Source organism: Maylandia zebra, linkage group LG7, assembly GCF_041146795.1.
Source record: "Maylandia zebra isolate NMK-2024a linkage group LG7, Mzebra_GT3a, whole genome shotgun sequence".
NCBI lineage: Eukaryota > Metazoa > Chordata > Actinopteri > Cichliformes > Cichlidae > Maylandia > Maylandia zebra.
The window spans coordinates 17,434,320-17,447,497 of NC_135173.1; the positions used below are offsets into that span (position 1 = coordinate 17,434,320).

The 13,178-nt window shown below is 39.3% G+C and overlaps 1 protein-coding gene across 2 annotated transcripts in view; it reads left to right on the forward strand.

Annotated features, from left to right (window-relative positions):
• The window catches only part of LOC101464760 (cGMP-inhibited 3',5'-cyclic phosphodiesterase 3A), an 86,583-nt gene that overhangs the window by 38,843 nt on the left and 34,562 nt on the right, over positions 1–13,178 (forward strand). For both annotated transcript variants that reach the window (XM_004567734.6, XM_004567735.6), the window contains exon 2: positions 6,915–6,965. In XM_004567734.6, coding sequence (XP_004567791.1) covers positions 6,915–6,965 — 51 coding nt within the window. The remainder of the gene's footprint in view (positions 1–6,914; positions 6,966–13,178) is intronic.

Genomic DNA, 13,178 nt, shown 5'->3' on the forward strand with positions numbered 1-13,178 from the left:
ATACACTAATGGCTTTGGCATGCTGTTTTTGGTATAGGCTGCCAGGTCTGCCCAGCCAGATCCCCTCTTTTTCACCCCGTTGCCTGTGTGGAGCTGGGAGCTCATAAGCAAGGAAAAACAGTGTAATGTTAGCAAAAATAAATAAATAGGTGTCAATTTTACTCATGAAACACGTCTGTAAAGTCGGTATCAATAATGTAGGCCTTCACGAACAGATTTTCACTGTCTGTCTGACATATTTCATATCATTGTCTTTGAAACCTTTTAGCTCAGAATATAGGGTACCCGCACTGAGGTTTTCTCTGGGTCACGGCATCCTTGTCGTGTGTGCTTTCACCCTCAGAGACTGACAGATCTATCTCTGGCAAAGATTCATACAGTGGGTTTCTTCTAGGATCAGCCAAAGTCTCTCCCAGGAAACATAAAGAGGATAAATCCCATTAGCCGCACGTTTGAAATTATAAGCGTCTGAGTAAGAACATGTCACAGGCAAGAGAGGGGAGAGGGAAAAGCCAGTGTGCACATGCAGGACTAATGTGAGAAATATGTCACGGATCACGCTTGAGCTTGTAAGCTTTTTAAAAAAATTTTTTTTGGTGATTTTCTTCATTAATTGAGTGCTTTGCAGGAAAATGAATGTGTGCGAGAGAGTGTGTGCACACATTTAGATGTACATGTGCTAATAAAGTATGTTCCTCATTCCCCGCACACAGCCCCCTCCCCTGCCCTTGGCAGCCCACCTCAATAGTTCCCTTCCCTCTAGCGATGACGCAAATGACCCACGATGACTGACCCCCACGGTAAAACCTGTAAATCATTAGCCAGCATGAATAGGAATGACTCTCCATGCACTCAACTCAGCCTTCAGGCAGAGAAGGATTTATAAGAGTCCTCCCCAACTGCTACACTTGGGACGGATGTGGCAGAGGAGAAGGTGGGGTGAGGTTTTTGCAGTCACCTGGACAAGGAGCCACACAGTTTGGATCGCAATTTTTTTGTGCGTCTGCCTAAACAGGCTGTAGTTTCGCATTAAACTTTAGCATACACATACCGTTCAAACTATCACCCTTTAATTTTGGTTTTTATCCTTTTGAAAGTAGCTTGTGTCAAGACACATTCATTAAAGTTTACAAAGACATGTTTAAGTCATATGATAGCTTGCTTAACGAAAAAGACAGTAGAGATTACAATACAGGGTAAAAAGAAAACCTTAATGATCACACTTGTGCACCATTATGATTACTTTTATCATTAACATGGGTCCAATTCTCCGAGCTAAATGGACTTTATCTGTCTAGATTTCAGGGCGAGGAAATTATAACAAGACCCTGGTAAACCAAGCAGATCGATCATGTGTCCAGAGTGTAGCTGGTAGATAACTAAGATATTAAAGTTTATCCTGAGAAAACCCCTATATGATTTGGTCTAAATTCTGTGTTATATTCCAAATGCTACCATTATTAAATCCTGATATTATTGCATATTTGTTATCACAATATACTTATTTTCTAAAATGTCTCTAAAACTCATAAAACAAACAAACAAAACTTTTCAAAGGGCGTCCCAGGAGAAACCGTACTCGTGACACTAATCATGAGAATACCTCCACCTGCAGGTGTAAAACAAGACTACACCTCGTTGTCAAAGGTAGGGCGAGCAAAGTAGAGTTTTACTGTGGTTCTAACACCCATGAAAGGGAGAATAAAGTTCTTTGATTGTTGCCTTGATGGTGTCCTTAGGGCTAAGCCGCTATAATTTCTGAAGCTTTCATATAGAAAGACTTAGTAGAATCTGACCTACTTTCTTTATGTCAGCTAGAGTGAAAGCGAGTGCAGGGATGTCTGAGTCAAACACTACAGACATCAGAATATCTTTGACACAGTGCACAGATAAAAGAACAAAGGAAAATAAAGAAAGGAAATACTCAGAGACCTCGAGGCGGTGGGTGTGTGCTCATGTATGAACGAGTTCGCGTGCGTGTGTAACGGACATATGTGTGAATTCATGACTTTGCAGACCTAACCGTAAGTGAGAGTTTAATTGGACACAGAGGTGCTTCATTAAACCTTTGGGTCAAGCTCACTGGAAATCCTGCAGACTGATCTTTTGGCCTCACAACAGCACCTTAATTAACCCGACCATACTGAAAGACCTGGACACAGCTCTTTTTCTCCCTCCCTCTTCTCTAACAGGGTGATCGGCTGGCACCGACTTCTCATCCCAGCTTCTAACAGCCCTATATATATATATATATATATGTATATGTATATATATATATATATATATATATATATATATATATATATATATATATATATATACATATATATATATATATATATATATATATATATATATATATATATGTATATATATATATATATGTATATACATATATATATATATATGTGTATATATATATATATATATATATATATACACATATATATATATATGTATATACATATATATATATATATACATATATATATATATATATATACATATATATACATATATATACATATATATACATATATATATATACATATATATATATATATATATATATATATATACACATATATATATATATGTATATACATATATATATATATATACAGGATATTACGTAATACACTATTATATAAATATGCAGAACATAATGAAAAAAAAGAAAGGAAATAACCCATATCGTTGTTCAAAATAATTCATCTTGTTTAACTTGATAACAGTGGGAAGTGTTTACTGTGAGGCTTCTGGTTAGTCACAGTAAAAGTGGTGCTATAGGTGCTGCTGCTGCAGCTCCCACCACTTCACAGCCACAGAGATGTGGTTCTCAGCTGGATATTGGCGGGAGCAAGTGAAACAACAAGCATATTCCAGTAGTTTGTTTGTGCTTTGACACCATGGTGTTTGCCCAGCACCTCAGAGGCACGGCAGCGTGCCATGGTGGTAGAAAGGTCATTTTCTGTATACTGGAATCCACACAGCTGCCCTCTTAACACTCTATGCTTGAGGACGGTTGGGAGTTTACTTGGCTGGTACTGTTTGAGCCATGAGATCACAGCTTGGTTGGGATATTGTGCCTGGCTGATCCCCATTACAGTGTAAGAGCATCCTTATTCATTCTTGTAATGCGTTATGATGCAAATCCTGCTGCGCTGCATTTTACAGTCAAATGTGATCAGTTATTTACGCGAGATAATTAGAAATAAAACTAAAATAGCTGAGACGCGAGCATATAAATTGGTTAGTGTGGTTTTATTTATCAGTGCTGTGTACTTTAAATAGCACTCACACCATTTCTCTCTCTGGCTGCAGATTTTACTTTTGTGTTCATGCCATGCTGCTCTGCACCATGCAGACCGATGTCCTTAAAGAGCTTCTTTACGCTTTATTTCCACCTATTGTTGGCGTGCTTCACTGTGATTGGTGCACTTCCTTCAGAGCAACGAGACCAGAGATGTGACTGGCTAAGAGTCACTTTACTGACCACCTCACCCTTTTGGTTTAAATTCACCTTCAGCCAGTCCTTTGAACTTTATGTGCAGCTGCAAATAAAGGAACCAAAATAGCAGGTCCTGTGGGTCAGGCATGATAGACAGTGTCAGCTTTTTGTCACAACTGAAAATATTGCCTTCCCACTCCAATTGGCAAGTAGTATAAATGCAAGAAGGACTGAATGTATAGTGTAATGTGGTTACTTGTTCCTGTTACTTATTTCCATCTTATTTTACGGAAGGAGCCTCAGTCTGGCTGCATCTTATAAAGTGAAGTAATCTGCTATTACTATTACTGACGAGTACCACTCATTCAGATTATAACAAGAGTCTCATAAAAATGCCTCGGAGCTTATTGAGTGCGTCATGTTATTCAGGTAACTACAGCAGAAAGTCTGAAAGAGACGACTCTACTTTCAAATCACCACCATTAGACCTGGCTTATTCTGACTTATGGCCCGGAATAATGAATCAGAGGGTGAAACAAAGGGCACAACTTCTACAAAGTTGTTATTTTTCCCAGTAGGTGTACTGGAGCTTTAGAACAAAAACAAGTCCATTTGAAAGTTTTACTGCTTCAGCTGTGTTATGCTGTCTGGACAGTGTCCACGAAAACCAGGAGATATCTAAGAAATCATTCATGTGTGGTTTTACCTCTTCAGAAATGATACTGGCAGTGACCTTTCATGTGTTTTAAGTATTATCTTTGACCACTCTCCTCGATCCCTTCGAAGCAAAGCAAACATAAAGCAAAACCAAGACTTACTTTCTTTCTTCTAGTTGCTGTAGATTGTATACACTGATGTTTAGTCATCTAGTTCTTTTTCTTATAGACTCATATTGTTGCTTTTTGCCTCTTTAAAACAGATGATGTGTGTGCATTTGTTTGCTTATTGTTTATTCTAGCACTGGCAGCTTGTATTTAAAAGCATAAGTGATTTTCCATCTGTGGTTAAACGCACACACACATACTGGCATCCAACTGCACCCACCGTTTGAGAAGAGCAGCTACTGTACATGCACATGTATTAACATTTTTTTTTGAGTACTCTCAGAAAAAATAAACTTCTGTGGCCGGGGAAGTCACTCTGCGCAAGAGGCTATCGGCACGACTCAAATGTTGTGCTCAGCTTAGGTATTGTGTGTGGGGTTTTTTTTTGGCACATCAAAGGCAGCGTGTAGACTTCTGTATAGTCTATGTCCGTCTCTCAGAGCAAGGAGATGAAAGGTTGGGTTATATAAGATCGTCAAACAGAAAGGCTGTTTACTCGTGTGCGCCTGGAGAGACTCACTGATACTAGGACTTTCTAATGGAGTTCGACTCTAGCGCAACTGTAGAGTAGCCTACTGCCAGCTCCATACTGTAAGAAAAGCTGTCATTAGAGCTGTAAAGAATAAGACAAATAGCACTGACTGGGTAATACTATTGTCTACAGTGATTTACATCCACTGCATGAACATACGCCTTTTACACATTTGATTGTTGACTTCCTTTTGTACTCTATCGAGTATAGCTCTGTTAGTGCATGAGACAGTATGTTCAAGCTCGAAGGAGTTTAAAGCAACTCACAGATGTTATCGTGCATACAGTCATTGCCAAAGCACAAGAGTATGTTTTGGGTAAACCCTTCACATTGTGTTTTATTCAACATCCTAACTGTAAAACTGTGGCACGTCAGCTGCACCTAAAGAGCGATTTACATTATATAGCAGTGACCTTGTTTGCTCTCTGTCACGGTCACCACATTTTGTGCTGCAGTACCCATTGTTGTGAAAACCTTGACTAAAAGGATGAGCGATACAATAATTGTCCCACAAACTTAACAGCAGATTGCACTTTACATTTTGCCACAAAATATGTCGAAGCTGTTGCTTATTAAAGCAATTTAAAGCTGCTGTGACTCCTAAATTCAAGACCTTAAAAACTGTTTCCCCTCACTGCTAAACAACCTACTACTTCTGACTATGAGCGATGGATCCTGTGCGACTTTCTCCCAAATTTGGAGCTGCTTCTGTTTTCTCACATGAGAAGTTTCTGTCTTTGCTTCTTCTTCTTTTTTCACAATTTAGAAGTAGGTAGAGCTCAGATGGAAAAAAGGATTTGCTGGATTTTAGCAATACTTGACTTCAAGTGTGGTGACAGCTGGAGGGTTGTTTGCTTATTTTGGCCACTGTCAATCACGTGTGATTAAACGGTGCCCACGCAGTGCAGATGAAGTGTGAAACTGTTCATAGATAATACCCAGAAGCTTTATTACCAAAACTTTATTTTTGATTGCTGCTTATTGAGTATTAATTATTTAACGTTAAAGACACATACTTTAGATTTGAAGTACCCAGTAACAAAAACAATAACCTGCTTAATTTTTTTCAGTGATTTTGTACACCTGGCCGTAAACCGAGGCATTTTTTCCCAATTGTAAAAAATGACACTTAAAATTAACAAATTTTTTTGAATAAAAATTTAAATGCTGTGAATAAAAAAGGAAATTTTCTGTTGGCCTCCAAAGTGTAGTGGGGGTAAAATCCCAGTTTATTAAGAAGGTACAATCCCAGTTCATTAATGGGTACAAGAAGGCAAAAAAATATATAAAACTAAATTACCCTAATTGGGCAGCAGTAACAATAACTCTAAAATTGCATTTGTTTAAAACAAAGCAGCACTGTGGGGGAAAAAAAGCTAAACAACAGCGCTGCCCACACAAGCCCACACAAGCCCACAGCACCGGCAAATGAAAACCCACTGTTTTCCTAATGTTTTTACTCACAGCATGACACAACTCAATGACCTACACTGACACAGTAAATTACACCTGAATTATCAAATTGGCTCTTATGCTGGAGCCTCTTGCCTCAGTGTGTGCAGCAGCAATTTGTCAAAGCAGCCTGCTGGGGTTCTCAGGACTTCTCACTTATGGGGCAGAAAGCCCTAACAGAGCCAGTTGGGCAGAGGGGTGGCTAACGTTGACTTGGCTCTGCAGTGTGCCCACCAACCATCAGTGACAGTCGCTGCACTCCTGCATTTAGTTACTCCCAAGAAGGTGGAAAACGGGTTTACAAGGCCTGTGGGAGGACACAGTGGCTGGTAATTAAACAGCGTAAAAATCCTCAGCCTTCAACAGCCCCTTAGGCGGTGAATAAGAGCTAAAGTAAACCAAACCTGACTGTGAAATTGCATTAGACGTCTGTGCTTAATGGAAAGTGAAAAAAATAGACAAAACCCATTTTTGCTTTTATGAGCGTTTCCATTTCCCCCACACTTCTTCCACTTCTTTGCTTCTTTTTCCTTTCTATTCTGCTTGAGCAGAGTTTATCTGCATTATGGTGGCGCTGCTGCTGTTGTAGGAAGCGAACAGAAACAGGATGTGCAGGACTGTGGTTTGAACATGTTTCTGTTTTTGTTTCCCACAGATGCTCCCCCGTTCGGATTGGGACCACAAGAGAGGCTCCCGAGGATCACAGGTTAGCAGTGTCCACAAGAAAAAGAAAAAGAGAGACAGAGAGAAGAGAGAACAGGATCTACATCCCCGATCTCTAGTATTCGCCTACATGCACCTTATAAATGACGCAAACACCATAAACCCTACCGCTAACTGGCCTGTTCACACCCACTTATTTTAGTAGTGCTTAAACAGCATTTCTCTTCCCACCAGTGTCCTTGTTGCACTGTTAGTTTAAAGGACGCGTGCATGTGAGTTGGCTCTGAGGAGCTGCGAAAGCCACCAAAGATCAAGGGAATAGTTCAGTGTAGGGGACGCAGCTTGTAGAGGGCAGGCACAGCCACATCCTCGACATTACTGTACCATCTCCATCTTTGTGTGCGCATGTGTATGTTTAAATTTATGTATTGAGTTGCTACAGTGCCACAGGGCAGGACTCTGGAGGACACGGATAACAAACAATGCCCTTGGCACTGGCGTGGCCGTATACACTATGCGTGTGTCCTGTACTGCATGGTCTCCTATCAGGAGGATATCCTTTGGAAATAAATAGACGCTGTGTCTTTGCTGACGATGTATGCTTGAGTAGCAACAGATGTTGCAAAAGCTGTAGTTCAGGGTAAGGCAGAGTGGGGGGATAGTGTCAAAAACTGTACAGAGCAGGATTAGACTTGAAAATTACAGCATATAATTTAACAAGAGATACAGCTAATGCAGTTTTGCTAAAATCAGCCTTACAGTAAAATCCCGCTCCCCTCACGGAGAAGAAATTTTCAATCGCATGCTACCCTCTTAAAATATTGTCCGAGGCCAGCGAGCACATATTTTTTGATTGATGCATTCCCTTAGCTGCCATTTAGATTCAGTGGTCAGTTCTGTCTTTTTTATTTGGACTAGTGCAGTGCATTCGTCAGTGGAATCCTGTAATAGTCCAAGGACTGACAAGACATGTAAGAAGTCGGGGCTTATGTTGGCATCTCTCTCCATCTTGTGGCTATTTTCCCTTGGCTCCGCTGTCTTGGACCACGTTGTCGGTCAGAGAGGCCGGTTGCACTTCACTATAGCACCTCATAGCGTGTGTAAATCACACAGAGAGAACCGGAGCGCTTGATTGATCTCCACTGCGTCGCATTCGCCAACATGCACACATTAGCAGGCTCATTTTCCAAACCACATCTTCTTCTTCTTCTTTTTTTTCTTTTCCCCCGTGCAAAGCTTGCGGTGGATGTTTTAGCTTAGGAATTGACAGTGAAGTTATGTATGGAAAAGAGCTTTTTAAATATTTGTATTCAACTTGGAGATACATCGGTTTTGGAATATTACCCGAGGAGATTATCGGAGAAAAGAGTACTTGTAGGCCCAGATTTTGTGGATGTTATTCTAAATTACAGCATGACATCGCAGTCATGTAGAAGATTTTTCAGAAATCGCTGTGAGCGCTTCAAACACTGATCAACATTTTTGAAACTGCAAGTTTGGAAGTTGGAAAATTTCTCTGACGTCTTTCTGGTTGGTCCCATAATAAGAATCTAGTAGATTATTTTCTCATTACGCGGTGTCCTGTGGCAAGAGTGAATTTAAGGGTGATATAGAATGAAAACACTGAACTACTTGTGCTTTTGACTATCCAATGCCTGAAAAAAATAAATAAAAAATGGAATAATATAGATGAATTGCCACTTTTAAGACTTAGTTTTTTCAAATTACTTTTAATTTTAGTATATCTGCTCATATTCTCTAAACACATGAGTGTGTGCACTGATGTGCTCATGATGAATACATTAACCTCTGGTTTTACACACACATACACACACACACACACACACACACACACACACACACACACACACACACACATATATATATATACATATATATATATATATATATATATATTCTTATATATCCTTTTTTTAGCTTCTGCCTCTACCACTCTGTCTCACAGCTTCTGTTTTTTGCATATTAGCTATATTAGTGGGCTCCTTTGCTGGAATTATACACAATGAAATATGTGGAAGAGATATGTGAAGGGTCAGTGGGCTTGACCTTTCCCAGTAAATCATAAATGAGGCAGTTATGCTTTTTTGTTTTGTTTTGACACCTCGTACAACCTCCCAGACGAGCCACGTTTTAATAAAATATATAATAGCGTGTAATTGTACCCTGGCTGCAGAGCCGGGACCTGGCTCAGTCAGTCGGAAGGTTTGTGAGGAGAGTTGGGTCGCAGTGGGGCTGAGCGTTGGTCTGAAAGTGAGAAGGGTAGTGCTGCTTCACGAGCTTTGGCTGGGATTTCGGAGCGTCTCAGTGGAGTTTTGTGTTACCCTTATGCTGTGATTCATACTGTATCACTCCTCTGTTATTCTAGAGAACATCGTCGTCTCCCTAGCTTCTGTTCGCCTAATCCAACCCGACAGATGCAATCAAGGCCATTACGTTAGCTGCGCTACCGCTGAAACTGAAAACTGCATGGTAATGATTATTTCAAAGGTGGTCAAAGTTTTGGGTAAATAAAGTCAAAGTAAGGAACACACTAAATTATTTCCAGATATATTCCCCAGCTTCTTGCTCAGCACATTCTTGCTCTTCCCATTTTTCTTTTTTTTCTTTATTTTTTTTTTTGCGTGGGGTTAATTGCAAAATAAGCTCTGCAGTATATGTACCTTATGAAAAAGCAGAGTTGCTTACATTATTGCCGGACCTTCAGCTTCCCTCTGGGACACATTATATTCTCACCATTGCACAATTTTCAGAGGCCCACATATCACTGTTACTTTACTAGAGGCTCAGATGACTGTATGTTTAGATGAGTGAGCCGAGAGGTTAAAGGTGCATCAAGTGGACTCTCTCAAAAATTACAAATATGTGACCTTCCTGTCTGTGTATTCCATTAATAATCATCATTAGACAGAAGGATTAGGATTTTGTTTGTTGCACCGAGTATATTTCATCTGTCATCCTCAAAGTTTTTGGCAAAAGACATGGGGACACAGCAGGAACACCAGTAATCATATTTCCACTGTTCTGGGTGGTTGCACTGGTCAGCAATGTTGTTTGTAACAGCTAATTCTCCAAAATGTACAGTTTGTGCATATATTTAAAATTAATTAAACATGGTGTCATAGGCCTTTAAATTAACTGTTTATCGTGAGGTCAGGTCATCTTCAGGTTAACCCCTACTAAGAAGCATCCGCTAATAACACATTGTATTTTGCGGTACATTTCTACAGCTAAACCTACCTACACAATTGCGTATAGGCCATATATTAGTACAGAGGAAAAAAAACAGACTCTCACTCTTCAGGAATGATTGCTGGTTTGTTTTGAATGGCCCTCAGTTTAGTTTATATGAACTGCTGCTCGGGTGCTAATCTATGGCATGGCTATTGATGTACGGTTCTAAAGTGTGTTCACATAAACAATTAAGACCATTGATCATGTGCACTGCTGTTATTCATTGTACAATGTCATAACAGACTGTTCATGCATGGTTTAGTATATGACTTAGCTTTTTGAGCAGTCATAAATTCTGTTTATTGATGATGGTAGTCAGGTTTACCTAATGTAGCATGTCAACCCCCTAACAGTTCGGAGTGTGTGACTAATAGGGCACACATTTCTGGTAATTTTGTGATCAAACTAGGAGGATAAATTGGTGGTTAAGATCAGCAAGCTTTTTGTAAAAGGTTAATGCAAAACATGCTTTATAGCTACAAGCAGGAGTGTAGCCACGTTTGTCAAGCCTGGAGGCAACTGTTGTTGTGATTAAATTGAACTTTTCTGTTTATTTTTAAACAACTATCGAGTCAGCAAAATTAACTTAGTTAACATAGACTGTAAATAAAAGATGAGCTTAACCAGCACAAGGCCTCCCACTGTTTTTTGGACTTTTAAATAATTATGGCTGACAGGATCTTTTGAGAGCTGGGAGTAGCCATATTTAGACGAGAGTGGAGTGCAAAGTAATTGGCTAACTTCAGCAAACTTCGTTAGCAAGCTGCATTTACAGTCATGGTTAAAAAAATATTACACCTTCTTTATGGTTTTGCATAGCAGGACATAATTTAAAAAAATCTGCAAAAAAGAAAGTCTTTAGCGGGTCTTAAAATGAGATAAATACAGCCTCAAATCAACTCCAAAACACAGCATACTACACCGTCTCATTATTTATTCAACAAAAATCAACTGAATTAGTTAACACAATGCCATAAGTGGACATCCTAGCAAAGGCGTGAACATCCCAGCAAATCCATCCCAAGATCAGACCCTGCAACGCTTGGAGAAACTCTATGTTAGTAAATACAAATCGTTATTATTCTTAGTAAGGATTTTATTTGACATATTAAAAGATTTGTGTTCAAATTACTAAGGCAGCCAGGCTGTGATATGTATGCTCAATGATTCCAAGCAGAGCAGCAAATCTACAACAGAATGGCAGAAAAAGAGAAGAATCGAGGTGTTGCAACGGTCCAGTCAAAGTCCAGACCTCAACCTGATTGAAATGCTGACCTTAAGAGAGCTATGTGTAAACAAATACCCGTAAACCTCACTAAACTGAAACAACACTGTGAAAAATAATGGGCCAAAATTCCTCCACAACCGTGAGAGACTGATAAAGTCATATAGAAAATGATTACTTTAAGTTATTGCAGCTTGTAAAAGCGGTTAGACAAACTACTGAATCATGGGGCGCACTTATTTTTTCACACAGTGCTTCTGCTTTTTGGCTCAGTGTTGTTAAATAATTAATAACACCATGTACCTTCTTGTTGATCTCTTAGCAAGTGCGCAAACTTTTCTAAATTTCAAACTTTTAATAATTGTGAAGGAGAATAGCATAAGTTCTTTTTTAAAGGAATAACCATATGTACGATGTACTATTCCTAAATGTTAAAACCCATTGTTTGAATATATTTGATCATTATTTAGTTTACAAACACGCATGTGTCTAAGTGAAGAAAGGTCTATTTTGTAGCGGTCACATCTGTCTCCAAGTGAAGCCTGCCTATGAATTAGACCAAACATCTAACCTTTACACAAAGTGCTTATATAATTTTTGGATATTACATAACTCACTTACAATGTCATCTATTCCAGGACATCCATTGATGATTCTCAAGTGTTATGTTGCAGACTGTTGAAACATTGGGAACATCGGGAGGTATTTTCTGGGCAAGACGCATCTTTTGAGGCATAAGTAAAAGCTGAAAGGCAGGGATAGTTGGGATTTCACATTCTTTATGTTTCCTACAATGTGCTTTTAATAGCTCAAAGTTTAAACTCCTCATGTCTAAATTTTATATAGGTCTCACAGAGCAAGGGAATGGCTTAAGTGTTATCCGGTTGTTCAGTGATGACGCGACGAATCCTACTTCCGGGTCTAAAGTAGTCTGATTTTAATATGGCTTTTGTGTTGTTAACATGTTTAATGTTATGTATTTTCTTCTATTTGATCTCAAAAAGCTCCTAAAACAGTCAGTGATCCCTGTTGACCTCCCTCGGCTTTTATTACCGCTAATCATTTATTTAAGCTCAGTTTTTAAAACCTTAGGATGTAACTACAGCCCAGCCCATGCAGCAGTATATGAATGACTAACCTCGTATTGTGGATGGATTATCTCAGTTGTTCTCCTGGCTGAAGTTTGGTCCTTTTACAGCATCCTGCCATGCGATTACATTTGTTCCTGACCACCGAGAACACTCACGTTAACTTTTATCGAGTGGAAAAAAAAGTTAGCTTGTTTATATTATGCTAACATAGCTGTTTCGCTAGCAGTCACGTAGCACATCATTATATACCAGCTAGCCCAACTTCAGTAACCCTACAAACGTCACTGCTGTTTAGTTTTCTGTCTTCATTTATGTTGGAAGTGATAGCAGAGCTGTACGTTTTAATTTGTTTCCAAAACCCCGCAGTCAGGACATGCTATATTGTATTTAGATAGAAGCTAGCGAGCCAACTCCCTGCTAACTTCTAACTCCGTTAAATGTCATAAATTCCGTTTTCATGGATGCCTTGATGCCAAACTCAATTGTTACACCTGGTAGAGCAGAACGCTGATCATTTTATTAAAGATGAAAGACTTTAGACAGTTTTTCAACTCTCAGTAATGCCATAGTGATCGTTTGATATATGGACCTGCAGCGGAGTTTAGACCCAGACACGGCTAGTGACGTCAGACTGAACAACCGGATAGCAGACAGGCTTCGCTAGCTTTTCGAGTAATAGAAATACTAC